The sequence below is a fragment of the Chenopodium quinoa genome, unplaced genomic scaffold (genome assembly GCF_001683475.1).
Source record: "Chenopodium quinoa cultivar QQ74 unplaced genomic scaffold, ASM168347v1, whole genome shotgun sequence".
NCBI lineage: Eukaryota > Viridiplantae > Streptophyta > Magnoliopsida > Caryophyllales > Amaranthaceae > Chenopodium > Chenopodium quinoa.
Window position 1 is genome coordinate 3,384,005 of NW_018743919.1, and position 22,571 is coordinate 3,406,575.

Genomic DNA, 22,571 nt, shown 5'->3' on the forward strand with positions numbered 1-22,571 from the left:
ATGTTAAAACTTCCCGTTTATAAAAGTTATTCAATTGTAACAATTGATTTAAGGGTGTATTAAACATTGGACATTGCCAACATAGAAGAAGCACCCAACATTCAGTTGATAGCTCCATTCTTATGAGCAAATCATCTCAAATATAATCCCACAAAGTTCGTACACAAAACATGTATAGTGTTGCTAACTAAAATCCATCGGGACATACGACAATTATTCTTCGCACAAATTATTTCCAAACAAGAGCGAAGGACATCTAAATATCTAATCATACAAGTCTGGTCATCAATGCTAATGAATTCGAATAAAAATAAATTCATCTAAAAACCTAGTCATGACCACGTATCAAGTTGAAACTTGTGTAAGGCACAATGCACATAGATCAGACACTATAAAGCTTTACTTGAGTCGAATGTCCTAGAAGCCTAACATCAGGGAAGAAAAGAACCTAGACTTGAGCTCCGAGCTCCAGAAGCAGGGTATGACAGACGGCATTTGATGTAGGACCAACGAATTGAATAGGACCTATATGATGGAAAATATTTAGAACAAACATGACTTGATAAAGGCAATGAGCGCTTGCACTAATATCATGGGACAGTCGTGATAATATTCACAATTCACATTCACAACTTACCCGGACTAATGTACCGATTGTTGATGGCCCAGTCATCTCGCATAGATACAAACTTCTTAAATGGTGCACCTACAATAAGAAAGGAAAATCGATCATTTCCACATAAATTACTGGAATTTTCTAACAATGTAGAAAGCATCTATAAGAAACTCCACTGATAGCATAAAGTGAGATACGCATATTAAGAACACATACCTTCGAGTTCAACCATAGCCTTCTTGATTACAGGCTTGAACTTACCTGCAATTAGAAAAAAATAGAATCAATGTTTGTTATAATTTTTTTTATTTTTTTTATTTTGTTTATTTTAATAACAGCAATTATGAGCAAATTGAAGAAGCATTTGTAAAATAAGGTTGGAAGCTGATAGTGGTCTTTAAGAAAGATGATAATTTTATTTTTTTTTGTTAAAAAAAGGGAGAGCAACTGGAAAATAAACATGTTACACAAATTTGGGGACCTCAACAAAGAAACTGATGCCAATCAAGTACTCCCATAAGTTACATGACAGAAAACACATTGTACACAAACTATCTTCTGGCGCTCCAATGAGAAATTCACAATTGTGTATGACTGAATAACAACCCAGGTCAGGTACAGGGTTTAGGAAGGTCAACATGATGGTTCCTTTCCCTTCTGTTTAAAGAATTCACGACCCTCAAGAGATGACTTAAAGATTGCTTAAATTTTGCTAATATAACCAATCTTTTAGCACAATCTTTGAGGTTGTTACTTTATTCGCCTCGAGATAGCAGGTTATTTAACGAGGGCTCAAAATCTAGTCAATGTAGATTGTAATATGAAAAAACAAAACAAAGTAAAACAAATGTACCATGTCTCCTCTCCACATCCATTAAAGAAGTCAATGCTGTTCCACCAACTGTCCACTCCTCAACAGGTGCATCAAGGTTTCCCACCTACAAAGGAAAAGACAAATAAGGCACAAACATATTGGCATGCACAGCAAAAGGTAAATGATGCATCAACTTTTAATGGGTTTACAGAACAATCGAAAAATTAAAATTTGAAGCAGAACTGAGCTAGTCTTGATTTGCCATACAAATATCTTGGTTAGCCTATTGTTATCAGCCTATGTAAGCACAGAGACAAATACAAATATATGGTAGCTAAGTTAATATGGACAAGAAAAAACAGTGATCATTAAAACTTTTAAAATATATAGTCAGTGTCCAAAATTTGTCAATTAATATCATATAAGAATAACATACTGATGATATCAATCCAGTCCTTCCAGCATGAAGTAGAGCTCCAGCAGCATATCCCAAAGCATAACAATATGAAGAATCAAAATTGGTGGGCAAACCACATCTTCCCTCATATCTGTACACAATAAGAAAACGTTTAGAAAGATATGGTACTAAATATGCAAGCAAGGTAATAAATCAACTTTAATTGAATTATTGAAATATATTGTCAACTTTGACAAGGCTATTAAGAAGGCTAACATGCATATAATATCATCTACAAATCCAACTTGGCTACTTGCCAATTATACTTCACAAGAAAAGCATTAACCAACACTTCTACATTACCACAGTATCCAAGCTCTAATCTCTCAACCAGAATCTATTCTCATCACTAATGACACCAAGAGGCCAGAGTTATCAAATTTATGTCTGTCTCAATCACACAAAAAGAAGTAATCCATACTGACACTAAATTCTCTCTATTTTAAATTAAATGTAACAATTGGTTTTGCTATTATTATACTGCACTCCTGTGAGCATGATATAGATAGAGCTTCCAATTGATGACCTTTCTTTATAACTGCATGTTCTTTAGTTCATACTTTCATAATCTTATTTTGAAAAGCATGGATGTTGCTTTATTCTGATTCATATGATTTTTCTTTAATGAATGCAAGAAGATAGCACGTTTTTTTTTTCTTAGGAATGAAAAGTTTTTCTTGGAGCACTAAGTTATATCCGGGATCATGGTGTGCATTTGTAATGGTGGCTACTTCAAGCTATCCATGATATTAAATATGAGCATACAGGTAATGCAGCATAACTGCATTCATATGCAAGCACTGCATAAAAGACAGAAACTTTTCTGTCTTCGCATTCATTCTATTTAACTGATAGTCCAGTTCTCATACATAATATCTATCTACAATCAAATAAGAAGGCTTGTTGTACATGCATATTCAGCAATTGGCATGTAAAATGATGGATAAGAACCCAAAGGAACAAGAAAGTTCTGCAAATTATGTGCAACGAGTTTCTCATTGTCAATATGTGACTCGAATATCGCTATCATCTACCCCTAATTTTCCAAAACTTAGTAAAATCAATGAGAACTAGAAATATATTCCATGCTAGCTTAGTGATAATTACCCGAAAAAGTGAGATTGCCCTTTGAAATCCCCCTTGTATACACCTTGTTCCCTCCTCTTCTCCAGCTCAGTCTCAACCATCTGGATAAGCATCTTTTCTGTTTCTATTTTGGCAACCTACAACAAAAGCAACCAGAATAATTTACTGCACACAAATGCCAGAAATTGGCAATTCCATCAACATATAACCTACGAGGTGATGCACTCACCTGGACATTTCCATGAGGATCTCGCTCAAGCATTAGTTGCTCCTGAATGGCTTGTGGTAGAAATTCAAAAAGTTCCAAAGACTGAGATGTCAATTTCTTCTTCCATAGACCAGCTTCATCGACAGCTTCATGGGCCAATATCTCATTTAGCTCACCAATAAGCTTTTGAACCTGTAAATTCACGAAAACAAAGTATTACTACTAGGATATGTGACTGATAATGAATGTTATACTACCCCAACAGAGTATAGAGCAACTCCTAACAGACTAGCTTTGTACCTCAGGGATAAAATCAATCAAGCCTTCTGGTATCAATATGACACCGTAATTGTAGCCACGTTCAGCCCGTTTGCAGATTATGTCTACCATGTAATCTGTCACATTTTTCAAGGTCTGTTTCTTGGCATAAACCTGCAGTAAAATTTTAAGTTAGGATTCAATTCTTGACATGGAAACAAGCATTCTGGGTTTGTTGGGGGGGGGGGGGTTCATTAGGCATTAATTCTTGGGTAACTCAAGGCTGGAACTTGCAAATGCTCTTTCCTGTTTGGTAACAAAGCATTGTAACTATTTAAAGAATGAAATTTAAACGTTACGTTATCTAGAAAGAAATTTAGAGCTTAAATTTCACTCATATAACACAGTATGAGCTACACCGATAATAAGCACTTAATTTAACAGACTTTAAAGATCAACTGATAGCAAGGTACCTCTTCTCCAATAAGAGAAATGTTTGGGTGAGTCTGCAGAGCACACTCCAAGGTGATGTGTGAAGCTGCACGACCCATCAGCCGCACAACTGGATAGGCAAACAGGAAGGGAAAAAAAAAAACAAAATTAGACATGTTCTTGCAGTGTCTCACCAGACAAGTCAATGACCTACATACAGGACAGAAAAGAAACATCAAACAGAGAAATGATCTTGTAATCCTTGTACTTACAGTGATAGTACTTTCCAGTTGAACGAGCATCAATCATAACATTTCCAATCATTTCAGCATAAATCTGCATAGAATAATGTTGTGTAAATGTACACACCAAAATATAAATTGCACCATAATCCTAAGCCTGAGGAATAAACGTGCTAAAGACAAAGGGCATACTAAGGAAGAAACAAAAGTGTTTCTTGCTGCCTCTTAAACTCACCTTGCAAGCAGTATCAAACCCAAAGCTTATTGGGACTTCTTTGGATTTCAAATCACCATCAATGGTCTTTGGGCAGCCAATGACACGAGTCTTCAAATTTTTACTCCTGTTCAATACACCAAAGGAATAGGTTTACAGGATACAATTATATTCCAGTTAGAAACCAAAATGTCTGGCATAATAAACAATTGCTGCAACTGTCAACAAGAAGTTGGCTAGTTTTCTTAGGTCATGGCTGAAATAAATTGATCCTAACATAGCTAACACAAACATATTCCATAACTTACAAATTTTTTCTATACCTGAAGTTCTCAGCAAGAAGGCAAGCATTGGTATTTGAGTCATCTCCACCAATAACAACAAGCCCATCCAAATCTAGTTTCAGGGCTGTCTCTTCTGCTTGTTTGAACTAAAATCACCCAAATCGTTACCAAATAGTCAGTATTCAGAATGAAACAGCAAGCCAACAAAGATGGGAAGTACAAAGAAGAAAAAGGAGCTACTTGCCTGTTCTGGAGTTTCAATCTTGTCTCTACCACTACAAATCATGTCAAACCCACCCTGAACAAAAAATTAATAACGCTGATAAAATACCAACATTATAATACAAATTATTTAAATTAATTAATAGATTATACTTCCTCTATTTCTTTTTAGTTGCAACATTTTAACTTTTGCACAAAGCACATACTCAACCATGACTAGTTTTGATGATTTATTATTAAGGAAAAATAGAATCATGCGAGATCTTGTTAGATTTGCCTCAATTTATTCTTTCATAATATCAAATTTTTACAAATTGACAATTAAAGATATTAATGGTTGAAATAATGCATTGACAAGCATGAAATGAAAAGTGAAGTAAGGAAAAAGAAATATAGGAAGTAATGAAGTATATATTGAGAGCAACATGCATATCTGGAAAAAGTTTCCTCATTTCCAACTTCTTTTGATCGGCATTCAATGACACCTTTTAACAAAGACTAAACAATTCCAATATATGAGAAGCACATTTGCACATTCCAGTTGAGTTCACATGTGATTAAGATAATATCGTTCACTAACAGATATGTAAGAAATCATCAATCATTTACATTTAAAAAGTTAAAGGAACCTACAAAATCATGAAAGCCACTTGGGCTCCAAAATATTCTAAGCAGAAGATTTGAGCACTCTCACTTGACCTAAATGGAACATAGACCAACTGTAAAAGGATTGGGAGCTTTCTATTTCAGTAATGGATCTCCTATTTTAGCTTCAAATGGATTGAGACCCAACATATTTTCTGGACCCTTTCAGGTTAGTTAGGTACTCACATTCCTAGGCTATCAACAACAACAACAAAGACCCAAAATGATTTGGGGTCAGCTAACATGAATCGTCATAAGGAATCGTACGATATAAAGAAACAGACATAACAAGACCATCATTTAAGAGAGTTTGAAAAAAGGTGAGTAAAGTGAGTAAACGAAAGAGCGTTCAAGAAAAATTAAGGGAGTTTTAAAAGAAAACCAAGAATAAAATTCAAGAAAGTTGAAAATATAAGGTTTGAGAAAACTTTAGCAAAGGAAAACAATACAGTTCCTAGGCTATAGGCACAAAAATATTCAAGTAGGCAACAAATTCTATAATAAATGGATAATGATACCTGTAAATTTTGGCTCAAGTGCTCAACGGCCAAAATACAAAGTACTAGCAGTTCCTACAGAAGACTCCAGGCACTTGCCTCTATTACATTTGGATGTAATTATGTAAATGATTGCGTAATAGCTTAGTGTTACCATAAGACTAACCCACATTCCTTGCAAGCACATTCTATGTTGGCAATTGGCAAAAATTCTGTAGACCTTTAATTTCTCCAAGTGATTAAATGACCTACATTCTTGACAAACTTATTTTGGGTTTTCTTGCTCGGAAAATTTATCTTACGATAAAAGCTCTTTTCTTTGTGTTGAGTACTTGAGTGACAAGAATAGTCCCTCCAATAAAAGCTCAAGAATTATATAAAAAAAATTTATAAAGGAAAAAAGAAGAAGAAAAAGATGAAGGACAAAGAAACTGCCGAATCTCATTGAGCAAATTTCTTTCCAGCCTTTGTGTTTTGCCCATGGAATGAAATATATGTGGAACAAAAATCAAACAAGAACTGCAATGTAATGACATTCAGCAATCAGCTTACAAGACAAATAAGCTTAATGGGCCCCCATTATTCAATTGTCAGCATCGTCCATATCTTAGAATTCATTTATTCTGGGGGACACCAGTTGTATGGGGTTGGACTTTTGAGACAATGTTAGGAGTTCATAGCAAGTTGTAGGTCGGAACACTTCTGTAAACTAGGTTGAACAAACAGGTGCTTCTAACAACCATAGAAGATTATGTGTTAGTGATACAATGTTAGCAGTTCATTGCGAGTTGTAGGTTGGTGAACAATTCCGCAAACCAGTTTAGATTTAAAAGTTCTACTAACTTAGATGATCATATATCACACATATCAGTGAAAGAATTACCCAAAAAAATAAAAAAATAAAAAATAAAAACAGACTTCCCATTTTCTATCCAAAGGATGATTGCTTACTGAACCAAACAAAAAATTACTTTCAAAGTTTAGCCCACTGTAATCACTTGCATTCCTCAACAAACCTTACCTGATTTCTGTAAGGATGGACAAAGTCCCAGGTCAACTCTACATATTTGCCCTTCATGATCCCAGCAGGACCACCCCTGAATCCATACATTACACTGCCCTTAGCACGAGCTTGCAAATAATCTGCCACCAAATAACAAGCACACACACACATACAAAAACAAATCAATCAATAACATCATTAAATTTCGCTTAGTTGAATAAAAATCCAATAAAATGCCAAAGTAATGCATTATTCTAAAAAGGTGAGCCACATACCAAAAATCCCACAAATGACATTGTGACCTCCTGGTGCTTGTCCTCCAGACAATACAACACCAATTTTGAGCTTCTGGTCTGATGCCAGTCCCTCAGTGTCACTCGGTACCATTACCGATGATGGTTGTCCAAACAAGCTAGGAAAAAGCTTCGCGATCTCATCTACAAACACACACAATATAATCACAACCATGCTCCGTAAAAATTAAAGAAACAGCAATGTAATAAATTCATTCCTCCAAATAGTTTAATTTTATTTCATGCACATTGAACTCAAAAACACAAAAAGTATCACACTTTATTAAGAATCTAAAATTAATTCATCGATTAAAAGCCATATGACACCTACAATAATTGAAAGTATTACATTATACAATTAAATCCACATCAAATATTCTCGAAAACTTTTAAAGCAAAAAACTTTTCAAGAATATTCCCAATCAAACAAACGGATCCAAAAAAAATAAAAAGAAATTAAATATCAGACATTATAGAGAAAGCTTCGGATCCTACATTTTCCAGATTAAATTTTCAGTACTAAGCATTCAAATCATAATCAAATTGAATCCTTCAGTTCACTCGATTAGGTAAAAGTGTCAAAACTTCAAGCATTCAAAATATGATCAAATTTCATCATCCTACAATTCCTATAATCGATCCAAAAATATGCAACAAAAATCATAACCTTAATCAATACGAAACAAAAATTCACAATTTTTTTTTAAAAAAATCAATAATTTGATCTACTTCGAATTAATCAAGACCAAAAGATAAAGAGAGAGAAAAACCAGGATTTCCGGCAGCAGAACTATTGGGACCATTAACGACGGTGAAATTTCCGGTGAGAACACTAGGAAGAGGAAGAGAGTGATCGATGCGACTCCTCTGAAGTTCACTGTAAACCGCCGAGAATCTTCCGGCAACCGGAGTAGATTTTCCGGTGGAGAAATCGCCGTTAGCAACTGCTACTGCCGCCATTGTTAGGGTTTGATTGGATTGATTTCTGAGAATTGAATTGAGTATTTTGAGTTCACTTGATTAACAAGAAATAAGCAATTTTCTCTCTCCTAATATAAATAAAGAGGGAAAAAGAGTTGGTGAAGAGGGTAGATTTGCGGCTTCGAGGTTTCCGCCCGCAACTATGCAAGTGAGTGAAAGACGGTCGTTGTTGGTGGAATTGTTTGTGACTTATGTGGACTAGAGGCCAAATATTTTGTGCAACCGTTGTAAATTGATTGACCGATTTGTAAAACTAAAATGTATTTGTGTATAAGATTGAGATTACGGGTTATATGGAGGAGTAAATGAGTCGATATGTTTCCAAACACCTTGCAAATAAGTTTGGTCAAATACTTGTCATTGCCTGGTCAAATTTTGTTCATTAGGTAATTGAACAAAATTTTTAAGGCTCGTTTACTAAACAGGCTTACTTGAACAATGTCGCGGTTGACTCGTTAGTATTTTTCAATATCTTGCTTATTAATCACTAAAGATTGGTTTATCCTTGTATTATACAGAGTAACTAAACAATTACGTTACTCCCTTCGTCCCAGAATATCTAGGATATTGGACTTTTTCACTATTTATGTATTATTTTTGACCATAATTTTTTATTAACATAATAAAAATACATTTTATTATAAAATTTGTTGTTATATAGGTATTAATATAAAGTTTCATAATATAATTTTTAAAAATAATTTTCATTAATATTTAATTATATAAAAATAGAGAGTGAAGGATAGCTCAAGTGATTAGGACTTCCCTCCCGATTTCAGGAGATCCTGGGAACGATTCTCACCGCCGCCCTTGTGGCTCTCTAAACACCAAAAAAAAAATTATATAAAAATAAAGTCAAACTAGTATATTGGCGTGTGTACAATGTTGACAATGTCAGATATTCTGGGACAGGGGGAATATTATATTATGATTCTTTAAAATAAAATAGAATCGCAATAGTCAATCAAGATTTTCTATTTTGTCAAGTAGCCAATCAAATCCTAATTCATATGCCAAATTGACAATCTCCTCTTCTTAAGCAACAAGACCTTTTCAACCTTGTTAGACTTTTAAATATAGTTACTTCATGATAGCTCTTAAAATCTTATTGCCATGATAATTACCCACGAAGTTAAGAATTATACAATTAATCTCAAAAATTATGTAGGAGTTGTATAGTAGTCTTAAACTCATAGCTTACTATAGTTAACTTTGCATGATCTTCAAGCAAGGCAAAAGCAATCAGATCGAGACGAGTAATTTCACGATATTATTGTTTCTTCGAAGTAAAATTACAGGTATAGAGAATCTCCTTGAAAAAAGTATGTCTACCATTAATGGTAAATCAATATTAATCGAAGAGGAAGTGACGAGTAAATCATATAAAGTTAGGAATGAAGAGTTTTTTTTTTCTTTTTTTTAGGCCAACTTTTTAGATAATGAGGGGTTGGAAGAGTTGTGATTAAGCTCTTCTACCTCTTGAAGTTTACTCAAGGTTGGATGTATCATGTATGATCCTCATTTCTACATAATCCTATAGTCTTTCATATATTTTTGAGATAGGACAACCTAAGCAATTCTTGCACTTTGTTTGGATTGAGAGAATTGGAGGGAAAGGAAGAGAAGAGAAAAGGAGGGAACATCCTCCCTTGTTTGGATACCAATTGGTAGAAGGGAAGGGAAGAGAAGAGAAATGGAAAGATCCATTTTCCCTTCTCGCTTCTTTATTAAACCAAATCTTTTCAATGATGTTGATCAGATTTTGAGAGAAAATGTAAACTTACCTTCTCCCTTCCCTTCCTTTCCTACTCGTTCCTTCTTTTTCCCTCTCTTTCCACTTTGCTATCCAACTAACCATTGGTCTTTGCCTCTTTGGAGACACAAATTATCCCTGATGGAGGCCCCTTAGCTCCCTAGTCCCTAGCTAGTCCATATATACTTCTAACTTTAATAAATAACCTAGCTATTTACTATAATTACACATTAGATGTTTAAGTATGTTTAAACAATTGTTAAATTTGGTCTTTTATATATATAAAAATGTCTTGGAAACGCATGCATGAAATCAAACATGAAGTGAACTAAAAAAATTGGTTTTGAAGTTGATTTCACGATTTTTAAGCAATCAAACATATGACCAAGCTTCTCCCCAATTTATTTGATTTCCAAGAAGCATGAAGAGTATGACTAAATTGTCCCAAGAAAAGTGTATATAACACTAATTAAATAATTATCTTAGGGTCATTAAAATTTTTAGTTAATAATTGTATTGATTAGTGGAACAAAGAGTTATTAATTTTGGCTTACAGATTTGGTATGTAGCTTAGAAATTCCATCACGTATATAAGATTGGATGCATGGGTAATTTGCAAGGCATGCCATAAAATGCTTACACTTCAAGTGCATCTCATTATAGTAAACTTTATCCAAAATTTTCCATCAATATTAATGCATACCATCACGTACAATTTTCAAAATTATTTTCTTTCTTCTCCGTACATTATCACAAAAATGATTACTCTCAAATATGCATCATTTGTCTTGTTAATTTCCGTCGGTTTATCCTTAACGACGACTAATTACCTTACTAATTCTCCCTTACTACCATCCTTCAAACACGCCGATAAATACAACCCTAGCTTGAAATTAAGCCATCATAAGCATCATCATGAACATCGTCGTCATCACCATAAAGATAACAATAATCATCATCACAAAGATCATAATCAAAATGTGACTGTTAATGTTTGCGATGATTTTCCACCGGATTTTCCTCCTCCAAATACGGATACCACATCAATTTTATGTGTTGATAGTAAAGGATGTTGTAACTACACAACGGTTCAATCTGCTGTTGATGATGCTCCTCTTCTTAGCCAAAAAAGAATCATTATATGGATTAACTCAGGCTTATACTAGTAAGTTTAATGTTTTCAAAGTATTTTATCATCAATTTTATCATATAGTGTTGTGGTTGCTGGGTGCAACACATAACAACATATTTGTAAACGCGTTATTTTGACCAATAATATAATATCTTAATCAGCAATAAGTTAACGTATGAAAAGTTGTTATTCAAAAACTATACATTGAGAAGACTAGAGTCTAACAAGTACTTATACCACTATTTTTAATTATATGTACCTAAAACATAAACATTGGCCAAAGTGGTATACGTGAGTAGTGTAAAAGTCAAATTAAGACACTTATAAAAATGGAGGGAGATGATAGTTGAGTCATCAATGGTAAATCAGTTAAACTAAATTATTTTGAAACGGAGATAATACATACAAAGTATAAGCATATACGAAGCATGTTTTTTTGGGAGGTGAAAGTATTGTGTTGATGGGTTGTTATTGAACCTCGATCAGTGAAAAGGTGACGATTCCGAGAAGCAAACCAAACATCACCTTCCAAGGGCAAGGGTACACCTCGACCGCCATTGTATGGAATGATACGGCTTCTTCTGCACACGGCACTTTCTCTAGTGGTTCAGTTCAAGTATTTGCTTCTAACTTCATTGCTAAGAACATTAGTTTCATGGTAAGACTGTATAAATATATATTCCCTCCGTTTTTTTTTTATAAGCTAGAGTTGGAAAATTCCACTATTCATAGGTCATCATTGACTTAATTTTTTTACCAATATATAATATATATAATGTTTCGGGGTTTTCTGATGTCCTGCGGGAGAGTTACAATTCCGAGACTGGAACCGGACGCCTGTACCTGCAAAACAAACGGATGCTCCGGATGATTGGAGATCCGCCTCCGACGGTCAAGTTAGTACTTGATTAAGGAGTAATTAATGCGGAAATTAAAGTGATTGGGTCTCTCTAAGTGAGAGAGTTTAATGTGTGTAATCTGCGCTTTTTTTCTTAATGAGGATTAAGGGAGGTATTTATAACCTCGGGAAACGTGCCAATCTAGGTTTAGGTTAACCTTGGGCTGATTGGGCTTCCCTCGGAAGTTGGGCCTTGGTGACCAGTTATCCCAGGTGTCATGGGAAGGATACGTGTCGTGTCGTAATTGGTCCATAGTGGACGGATCATTGCTTGACATGTGGCAGGCTCCTATTGGCCCATGTGACGGACACATGGCGGAACCTGATTGGTCCACTTGTCAGATGGTGATTGGTGGGAAAAATCCCCTAATCATATAATATGTTGTTGGATTTGTCATAGTGTCTACTTTTATAAATTATTTTTTTCATAATTTTTACTAACCTCTAATTAAAGATATTAATGGTCAAAGTTGTGTCTTGACAAATGTGCAAATCCAACTCTATCTTAAAAAAAAAAAAAAAAAAAAAAAAAAAAAACAGAGGGAGTAATATACGTACTCATCCCTTAACTTATGCTACAATAATATAATGTAACACCAAGTTGTTTTATTGTATAGAATGTTGCTCCAATACCTGCTCCTGGTGCTGTAGGAGCACAAGCTGTGGCTATTAGAGTCGGAGGAGATCAAGCCACCTTTTGGGGTTGCGGTTTTTTTGGAGCACAGGACACGCTACATGATGATCGAGGCCGCCATTACTTTAAGGATTGTTACATCCAAGGTTCCATTGATTTCATCTTTGGCAATGGAAGATCATTCTATGAGGTAATGTTTTTGTAATTAGAACCGTATAAGTTGCTAATAAACATCCTATTATTGTTTTTGAAACAGAATAAACATCCTATTATTACTAAGACTAGCTACTATTTTTCCTAATAATTATCTTTCAACTTACTCTATCGATCCCACCTTATTGTCGCCCTAAAGCATCAACTAACTTCAACTTGATGTATAGTACTAGTACATCAGTACATGCACACTAAGAAAAAACATGTAAATAAAATTTTGTAACCATTTTCCTAATATATATGAGCATCGACTCACAGATGTCTAATTTACACATAGAATGTATCTAATGATTTACGTTCAAAATTATTGGTTCAGAATTGTGCAATGATCTCCATAGCAAGCCCGGTTCCACCAGGCCAAAAAAACATAAACGGAGTTGTAACAGCGAGTGGAAGAGCTTCACAAGACGAAAATTCGGGGTTTGTATTCTACAATTGTAGCATTGGAGGCACAGGAAGAATTTGGCTTGGACGTGCATGGCGTTCGTTCTCACGTGTACTTTTTGCTTACACCACCATGTCTGATATTATTGCTCCCGAGGGTTGGAATGACTTGAACAACCCCAACAACGACCAGTAAGAAGTTTATTAATTGGCAATCTCTTTCGCTTATTTAATACTCGTATGATTGATTAGCGAGGGCAACTTAATTGTTAGCTACTTTTGGAAACAACTGCCTACGTAACAATTTTAATTAACCTTAGACTAACACTACCCATGTAAAATGTTTCGTTGCAGGACGGTGTTCTATGGGGAATATATGTGTTCGGGACCAGGCGCTAGTATGAGTGCAAGGGTGGCTTACGAGCAAAAGCTTAATGAAACTGTAGTGGCTCCTTTCCTTACCATGACATACATTGACGCAGATCAATGGTTGGACTCTTATACTACTAATCTTGTCGTCCATTCTACTAAACCTTTAATTTAATCTTGTGAAATTAATCTATAGGGGATGATGATGAACATGTTAAATTACTAGTTGTATATATTTTGAGGATTGTTGAAATTGTAAAATTGGATATAATCCCCCAACTTAAATGATTCTTTATTACTCCAGTTTTATATCATTTAAAATCATAATTATATTTTGGGTAATTGATCCCGACAGTGTATGTTTTACACATTTTCAAAACTGTATCAAGTATCAACTAAACTAGGCGATATACACGTTTCTCCAAGCTTCTGAACGAAGGAATAAAATCTTTAAACATATTACATATATGTGTGACGTGCAGACGTGGTTTATCCTATCAACCAATAAAGATTGAAGGTAGAGTACCTAATGAAGGACACTCTACCTTACACTGATGGTAGTGATTATGATAATATTGTTTATAATTATGGAGAGATGGTGTTCAATTAGGGAACCAAATCAAACAAAAAAGGAGGGATATCAGGGCTTTGCTAATTACATCACATGCTAAGTACTTTGTGATTGCATCAATTTCTTCTACTTCTTGTGCAATAGACTGAAGTCTAAGTCTATAACTACTATACTCATATTTAACCCAAAAAAATAAGGTTTTATTATCCACTACTCTTTTTTTTGCTGTCCAAAACACTTAAAGCACATGTACTTAAATTACAAGCTGTTTTTCTTCTTTTGTCAGATTTCTCATAATTAGTTTCATCTTGCTACTTACAATTATTTTATTTTCAGGTAAGCCTTTAATACTACTCCAGCTTATGATGTTCTCTTCATCTTAATTTCACTTATTTTAAGTCTAATGAATAAATATGGATAATGTAAGTCATTCACTGCTTACAAGTTTAAGAGTTCATGCCAAATACTAGTAAGTTCAAAGATTCTGTTATAAGGGTTTAGGACTTTATTCTCCTCCACTACCTTGATTTCACTTATTTATTTCAGGTCTAATAAATTCAAGGCAGATTAGTTTATAGTCAATAAGTTCAAATAAGATAAATTTAAGTGCAAATAAGATAAGTGTGTAACTAATAAATTCAAATATATGTGTTCAAGCCTAATAAATTCAGGTAAGATAGATAAGTGAAATTCAAGCGAAAAGAACTCTATCCTATATAGGTTGATCTCTAAGAGTCTGAGGAAAAGTTTTGCTTAGTTTATGTTTCAACAAATTAATCAAATAAGGAAGTCCTGTTTCATTGAATCTGCACCTACTCCTGGCCTTCAAAATTTCAGTTGCTTATACTAAAAATCATTAATTTCCCCTTTTTATTCATTTTTTTGGTTTTTTTTCTCAATACCTGAATCCATCCTGATTATCATAAAGTCAGATAATTATGTGACAGGATTTGTTGCTAATATATATCAAGTGCTTTATATGCATGTGATTAGTTTCAAGTTTCCTAAAACAAGAAGCAAAAGCCTTGTTTCAATGAATCTGCAACCTCTTAAGCCTACCACCCTCTCCCCCACCCTTTTGCATTGTGCTCTATTTGACCTACCAAAAGTTTTGTAGGTAAGCCAATAATAGATAGAGCATGGGAGATTACTATTTGATCCAAAGTTGGTGGTTCATTATCAATTCGTCATCAAGGAATAAGGATTAGATTATATACATAATCTTATTGCAAAAACCGCGAATGCTAATTACGTACTATTATATGACACCTAGATTTAATTTACTCAAGCATAGAAGATTACTCACGTACGGATCATAAACACACTTAATATGTCGAAGTGTCTCAAAATGAGGAAGTCTTGATCCAAAATTAGCACTTTAGCGTTCTTTTGTTGTTTAGGAAAAGTAAGTTTGATTTAGAACGGAAAAAAAAATAAGTTGGAGAGAATAAATCATTAGAGATTTTATCTGGTAGTGAATCCTTAGCTTTAACGACTACCAATTCTATATTGGCCATCTAACATAACGAGCACACAAAACTATGTACAAGCCATGATAAGTACATACACAAGCACATATTTTCAATCACCTAAAATAAGATTAAACTAAAGAAGCATGGCATATTGACATGTAAAGTAAATCAAGCCTAACCTATAACCATCATATTCAGCATTACAAGCCTACTAAGATGAAAACTAAAACAGATGGAAAACTAAAATTCTTTCAGAAAAAAAAAAAGATGAAAACTAAAACAGGGTCCCCTGTTCTAGTAGCAATAGATCAATTTTTTCCAGCAAAGTGCCAACTAATGTAAAGGTACAAAGGTTCAGATAATCACATTAAAAGGTAAACAAGACATCATAATCACATTATTAAATAATACTCAAATGTGCAATAATATAATCATGCAAATAAAAATATTCAGTGTTTCCTGTATGCCCTCCTGATACTCCTCGATATCCTGAGAATCAGAAGTTAGAACACAATAATAATTAGCCAGACCCCACTTGCCATATATTGCTAATTAAGTCAATAATTATGTAATTAACATTATACTCTACTTAGAAACTTAGGAGTATTGTGTCACAATAAAATGCAAGGGAGGAGCAACAGGTTTAAGGGTACAGGAGGGTGCAGGGCTTTATGCTGTACTAGCTGCAGAACATCAACAGAAAGTGGCGAAAGCTCTGGATCGTCAGACAGGTACGCATCAATCTCAAGCCTCGCGCATCACATGGTTCAAGAGAGAATAGATCAAATGATTAAGGAAAACGAGGAAGAGCAAGCAAGAAGATTAATGGAAGCAAGAAAAAGGAAGCAAAAGAAGGTAGTAAAAAATGTTACAACTAGCAATAGCAGTAGCAGCAGCAGCAGCAGCAGCAACAGAAAGTTGCTTCTGATGCTTGCTATGGAGAAATCATCTCATGATCCAAGGGAAGATTTTAGGCGCTCCATGGTGGAAGTTATACTAGCAAACCGTATAAAAGAGCCAAATGATCTCCGGTATCTATTGAAGTGTTACATTTCGATGAACTCTGTCGAGTATAGAGGGATTATACTAGAGGCCTTCTACCAGGTTTGTACTGATATTTTCTTTTGCTGTAAATGCCACTAATGAAATCATATTTTAGACAATCATACCTTTCATGTTGGCACCTTAAAGATGTGAATCCCTAATGAAATTGAATTACAGCAGGAGCAAACAAATTCTTGCTCGATTTTTAATGAAAATCAGTACTTCATGTTACCTGCATTGGCTGCATACAACACTGTTAGTCTTAACATTATCAATCATGTAGTGGAATTTGGAGTAGTGTTACCTGCAATGGAAGAAGGGTGGAGTAGTTCATTCAAACATAAAAGTAACTAGGTAAAACTTCCTGCATATGTCACTATTTTTATAAGCAAAGTGTGTAGAGTCTATAGTATTAATGTCTATTGATAGCAGTAGTAGTATATGCTAAACTGATTCAGAAGTACTGTAACGATTCAAAGTAAAATTAGGAGGATTTTTATTCATATACTAGGAGTATCAAGCTCATAAGCAGTAGACTTCATATTTTCTAGCAGTCATACTGAGTAAACTGAGTAGTTCGAAGAATATTAAAATAAAAGTTGCCAAATTTAAAGTTGCTAGACTGTTTTAGTGCAATTAAAAGAGCCTTAAAAATGTTTCTATGACTCCATGAATATCAGCAAGTAGCCAGCTTGCATTCGTCGTACCACTGGTACCTTATTCAGGCATGTATTATGATGAAGCACCGTATCCAAGATCAAATAGAACTCTACTCAGGATTTATGTTTATTACTTACTCTCCTAGGACATTATGTCATACTATACGAGACAATCACAACTTTCGATTTACAGATCCATGAGAAAATATACAAATCTTGAAATGGAGACGTAAGACTTACAAATACAGAGCAATACTAACTTGTACTCCTGTAGACTTAAGTATAACATGGAAGTTGCATTCTCTCCGTCCTAAATTTAGTTGCCACATTACTAGTAGCAATTATACGAGTGTGACAATTGATTCTTAACGTTAGAAACAGATATTATTTGTGGTATTCTTGGATTTCTTATATTTTACAGAATTTTACTGTATATCATCACTGAAAGCATATTACATCATCTTTTTGATACAGTATTTGAACTACAATATACAAGTGGCAATACACCTTTCTTACCATTCTGTATATTATTTGCACCAATAACTGGTGGTTTTATTGTGACAACCTAGTATAAACCCCCATCTAGATCGCAGTATATACTAATTAAGGGGTATTAAGCTTCATTTAGGGAGACAAGAGAAGACTGCCTTCCTTAATGAATACAAACACACTGCCTGCATCACCCCTTGAGATTCGAAGCTCTTGATCGAGGTAGGTGGTAAGCAACCATGAGCCTTCATTTTGACCAATGTTGAATTTTAACGGTGGTTGGCTGGAAATTGTCCTTGCAACTGATGAAGCGGTGTCCTGTACTGAGTTAAACAGGCCCTTCAAAGGTGTGAGATCGATATTTTGCCCCAGAAACTCTACATTCTCGGGTAAAACTACACTGTCTGTTATCTGAGGAGTGCCAATGACTCCTTCAATAAATTTGATCTGCAAGGGATGATGGAGCATTTAGATCTAAGCAATTTTTAAAATGAAACAATTACACCAACAAAAAATTTTAAAAGTAATATCAAATGCAGAAAAATTAATAAGTACAATAGGTCGATAGGATTCAGGAATAACTGAATATCAAATGGTAAATTTGAATCGAACTTTGTGAGATCAGTTCTATTCCAACTTGTTCTTTATAAATTTTCATTCACTTCTAGAGATGGTATTGAGTCAATTGATTCCATTGAATATTAATGAAAGAAGCAGACAAGCATTGCTATGGACAATGGAGAGTTTCCTTTCAAAATTACATATAACTCATTACCACAACTTATTGTCTGCGAAACAAGACTTCACTACAAATATTGCAAATTAAGAGTGAACGATCAACAATAATCTGTAACCAAATGTTAGGGAATAATGAATACCAGTGGAACTAGGATACTTTACTAGATATACATGGAAGGGAAACAGGCAAGATTAGTGAAATCATGGCTTTACCAAGTATATGATCTAGATTACCCGTGCATCTTCCGCCACAGAGTCCCAAACACAATGTCTACCTCAGAATGAGCTATTCTTAATTCAAAATTTCTCAATCAGCAGCTATATCCCAGATTCATCAAACTCTTCATTTGTCTTCCACCAAAAAAAAATCAAACACTTCATTTGTTCTCATGTAGCTTTGTCAGATACTACTCATTTTAACACTTAGGCATGAGTAATAAAATATGAACTCTAGGGACTTCAATTTAGGCCAAGCGTAAGGAATTTTTCAAAAACAGCCAAGTCTAACATCAAAATGGTGCATCTATGTTTGACAAAGTATGTAAGGAACAAGAAGAAGCATCTAGAAGATACCTGAACACGCTTGGGGCTGCGGACTTCAAACTTCGCATTAGTACTAAGAGAAGTGGTGGCCAGAGGACCTGAAAACTGCACAGAGTTCTGGACAGTAAAATTCTCAGAATCAATAGTCTGTGAGATTTCGTCCACTTTGACCAGTGGTAATCTTCCCTGGGATAGCAATGGGAACAAACCAGCAAACGATGTGTACCTGCAAAATGAAATATACAGGATATTATTTCAGTAACAATGGCTATATGACTCACCAGCAATTTTCCTTTTACACACTTACCAAAATGTGATTTATCAGTAATACCAAAAACAGATTGCAAACCGAGCAAGAGAAGAATATTCATACTAGAGATAGTTGTCTGCACCACATAACAGAAACTATAAAGGTTTACACAATTATAAAAGAGTTTAACAGGAACATACAGAATGGTGTTTTAATTATTTAGATTTCAGACATAAGGTATCAGAACAGCTCCATATACTGGTGGTCAGCTGTTCAGTTTGTGGCTAACTGAGCAAACTAATAAAGGTTGAAAAGCTCATGGAAATTTTTGCAGAAACAGCAAATATGGAGATTATCCTAGTGATGTCTATCCTTGTTAAAGGTTTCATTTCCTCAAGACCCACATATACTTGTGTACAGAACAATAGACAATTAGCTTAATCGACTAGTAAAGCCTCAAAAACTCTGTATTTAGCTACCTTGTGAATCCTCGTGATTTGTGAAAGGTCAAGATTTTCCTAACAATCCTAACCATGAGAGTACGAAAAAAGAAAGAAAAAGAAAAAAAAAAAAAAAAAAATTTAGTAATACAAGCAATATTCTCTAATATTTGCTTGACTCAAGAGCTAATTAAAAAACAGAATGGAGTGCCAGGAGCAGCATCCAGTCAATCACCTTAACTGACATTCAACATCAATCGAGATTTTGGGATTGTATATTCATTATTTACAAATGTATATGCATGTAGGTTGTATATTCAATCATTTCAATTGAACCAATTTTTCAACTCTATTACAAAATGCCACTCAATTGATTAACTTAGTCAATCACTGAGACCAACCAGCAACTTCCCGGGTGCAAGATTACTTTAAGTATATAAACTCACTATCAAATGACAATTTAGATTGAATTTAGCAAGCTTTTGATATATTTCTTGCCAACAAAATTAAATATTTCTTCACATATAGTTTTCCCAACCTCAAATATTATCAATTCATGATCAAATTATAAACCACTTATATTGAAACTTAAAGAAGATCTTCCACATAAGTAGTTGCATATCCTCATTTATTTCCAAGTGAAACTCCCATTTAATCTCCTAAGGCCATAATAGTTAATATACACACACACATGGAAAACATCAAATAGCAATTCCACGATTAAACCAAATAATATACACTTGAAATGATCAAATATATCTCAGGGTTTTAAGTTTTTACCCAAAACCCGGGACAAATCCCGTCTACATCATTTACCCGAAAAGTTAAAAACAATAAAGATAGAGAGAGTGAAAAGAAGAAACTCACGCTAAAATCCACTTGCCATTAAGAAGAGGAAGAGCATCAGTAGGAGCAGGAGTTGGATTCTTAGCTTCTAATTGCGTAATCAACTCCACAATTTCAGCCCTAGTTTCACTACTTGCTTTCAATCCTCTATCAGTTCCATAAAACGAATCCGCTAACCGCTTTTTCAGCTTATAAATCTCCTCCGCCTCGACCGCTGTCTCCTCCTCCGCAACCGCCACTGCTCCGCCGCCGGAGCTGCTTCTGCTGCTGTTAAAGCTCGGCTTTTCTGGGCCCCACTCATCGTCTAATGAGGTTGCTTTGATTTTGATGCTTGTAAATTCCCTTTTTGCCCCTGTTGGTTTTCGTGGGGTTGAGGAAAAGAGAGGAGATTTGGGGGGAAATTGTTGGGTTTGTGAGGGTAATTTATGGGATTTTATGGGTAGTTGGCAAAATTGTGAGATTATCGACATTTTTTCGATTAGAATTGACGAAAAATTAGCAAGATTCTGGGAAGTGAAGTGTCGGAAATTATATATTTTGGTGAAAAAGTGTCGAAATTTTATATGAATTGCCGGAAATGCACTTGTTATTTGGTACTGTATGAGGGTGATGTTATTTTATAGTGGTGGGTTTTTTTTGTTTTTGTTGGGTTGAGTTTTGGTGATTTAAAAAAATCATCACCACCCAAATAAAAAAAAAATAATAATAATAATACAAGTAAGAATTTAATGGACTGTTTTTAGCCACACATCACACAAGGCGATCTGTTTTAAATTAATTGTACGAGTAACAATTTAATCACCTTGCTAACATACAACTGTAATCGTTAATATCATTGAATTCCACTCGTGTTTGTATGTATGAAGTATTACTTGTAGGGAGAGAGTGAAGAATAACTTAAGTAGTTAGAGCTTCCCTCCAGGTTCTAGGAGATCCTGGGATTGATTTTCATATTTCTCACCCCCGCACTTGTGGCTCTCTAAACAACAACAACAAAAAAAAAAAAAAAAAAAAAAAAAGTATTAGTTGTAGGGAGTGAAAGCTATTGGTATGGATTATAACTACTAAACTGAGCTTGGGGTTGGATAAATAAAACTCGCTTAAAGAGTGTTTGATCCGTTGCTTTTTGGATAAAAATAAAAAATAAAAAAAATCTTAGAGTAAAAAGAGACGTTTGACTATTTCAAAAAACACTTTGAAGTGTTTGGTTATGAGCTATGGAGTATTTGCTTTTTAGGTTTAAAAAGCTCTTTTTCTAAAAGTTCACGTGATAAGCTTTATGAAAAAGCTTTTATCTTTTCGTCGTTTTATACTTTATAACAAATAATAGTTAACAGCTATTTACCAAACATTTTTACATAACACAACTAATTACAATAAGCTAATCAAAATAATTAATAAGAATAGCTAATAGCTAACAATTGAATAAAGCAGTTAACAGCTAATAACAAAAAGCTATCGCAATCACCAAATAGGGTTTTTTACAATTGCACTTTGGAAAAACCATGCATTTAGAAAGAAAATATATATTTCCAGAACCATAAAAAATAGGAAAAATATTTTATGATTGAAAAATGAGGAGTCATCAATGCTTTGTTTGGTTCTAAAATCTAAATCTTAGTGGCATTTAGCAAAAAAAATAAAATTGAAAAAAAATCTGTACTTCTGTAGTAGAATCTAGATGGTTCTTTTTCCTTTCAATGTTCCTTTGCGAAGGAAGAAAGAACACGTAATTTGCTATGGGTTGGGCTGTTCAAGTGATTTGCGTACCTTGACCTGGCATATAACATGACCCTTCTATGTTTGTTTACATAACAGAAGGGCTTAAAGTAGAATGAATATTGGACTGCCTATAACTTCATCTGTTAAATAAAGTCCAATAGA

At 34.3% G+C, this 22,571-nt stretch overlaps 3 protein-coding genes across 3 annotated transcripts; 1 reads left to right on the top strand and 2 right to left on the bottom strand.

Annotated features, from left to right (window-relative positions):
* Positions 1-36: 36 nt before the first annotated feature.
* Positions 37-8,436, bottom strand: LOC110687414 (pyrophosphate--fructose 6-phosphate 1-phosphotransferase subunit beta-like). Its single transcript, XM_021864062.1, has 16 exons — positions 8,042-8,436; positions 7,254-7,415; positions 6,997-7,118; positions 4,856-4,909; positions 4,651-4,757; positions 4,349-4,454; positions 4,144-4,207; positions 3,913-4,001; positions 3,482-3,613; positions 3,203-3,373; positions 2,995-3,110; positions 1,867-1,978; positions 1,470-1,554; positions 833-877; positions 638-706; positions 37-525 (listed from the first exon to the last, which is right to left on the bottom strand). Exons 1-16 carry the CDS (start codon positions 8,229-8,231, stop codon positions 449-451), a joined length of 1,701 nt encoding a protein of 566 aa, XP_021719754.1. The 5' UTR covers positions 8,232-8,436; the 3' UTR covers positions 37-448.
* A 2,081-nt stretch (positions 8,437-10,517) lies between these two features.
* Positions 10,518-13,967, top strand: LOC110687097 (probable pectinesterase 8). Its single transcript, XM_021863720.1, has 5 exons — positions 10,518-11,170; positions 11,624-11,795; positions 12,653-12,859; positions 13,199-13,458; positions 13,621-13,967. Exons 1-5 carry the CDS (start codon positions 10,638-10,640, stop codon positions 13,808-13,810), a joined length of 1,362 nt encoding a protein of 453 aa, XP_021719412.1. The 5' UTR covers positions 10,518-10,637; the 3' UTR covers positions 13,811-13,967.
* Positions 13,968-17,768: 3,801 nt separating this feature from the next.
* Positions 17,769-21,342, bottom strand: LOC110687415 (plastid-lipid-associated protein, chloroplastic-like). The gene is made up of 3 exons (XM_021864063.1): positions 20,709-21,342; positions 19,182-19,377; positions 17,769-18,317 (listed from the first exon to the last, which is right to left on the bottom strand). Exons 1-3 carry the CDS (start codon positions 21,155-21,157, stop codon positions 18,006-18,008), a joined length of 957 nt encoding a protein of 318 aa, XP_021719755.1. The 5' UTR covers positions 21,158-21,342; the 3' UTR covers positions 17,769-18,005.
* Positions 21,343-22,571: the final 1,229 nt, after the last annotated feature.

What these genes read in the sequence shown, in the direction of transcription:
- LOC110687414 (XM_021864062.1), bottom strand. Translation starts at nt 8,231, where the DNA reads ATGGCGGCAGTAGCAGTTGCTAACGGCGATTTCTCCACCGGAAAATCT. An exon ending in TTCTGCTGCCGGAAATCCTG is followed by an intron (nt 7,416 to 8,041) that starts GTTTTTCTCTCT and finishes GTGTGTTTGTAG; the next exon opens with ATGAGATCGCGAAGCTTTTT. An exon ending in GGATGTGGAGAGGAGACATG is followed by an intron (nt 878 to 1,469) that starts GTACATTTGTTT and finishes TTCTAATTGCAG; the next exon opens with GTAAGTTCAAGCCTGTAATC.
- LOC110687097 (XM_021863720.1), top strand. Translation starts at nt 10,638, where the DNA reads ATGCTTACACTTCAAGTGCATCTCATTATAGTAAACTTTATCCAAAAT. An exon ending in ATTAACTCAGGCTTATACTA is followed by an intron (nt 11,171 to 11,623) that starts GTAAGTTTAATG and finishes AACCTCGATCAG; the next exon opens with TGAAAAGGTGACGATTCCGA. An exon ending in CTAAGAACATTAGTTTCATG is followed by an intron (nt 11,796 to 12,652) that starts GTAAGACTGTAT and finishes TTTATTGTATAG; the next exon opens with AATGTTGCTCCAATACCTGC.
- LOC110687415 (XM_021864063.1), bottom strand. Translation starts at nt 21,157, where the DNA reads ATGTCGATAATCTCACAATTTTGCCAACTACCCATAAAATCCCATAAA. An exon ending in AATGGCAAGTGGATTTTAGC is followed by an intron (nt 19,378 to 20,708) that starts GTGAGTTTCTTC and finishes TTCATTTTGCAG; the next exon opens with GTACACATCGTTTGCTGGTT. An exon ending in GCAGCCCCAAGCGTGTTCAG is followed by an intron (nt 18,318 to 19,181) that starts GTATCTTCTAGA and finishes CATCCCTTGCAG; the next exon opens with ATCAAATTTATTGAAGGAGT.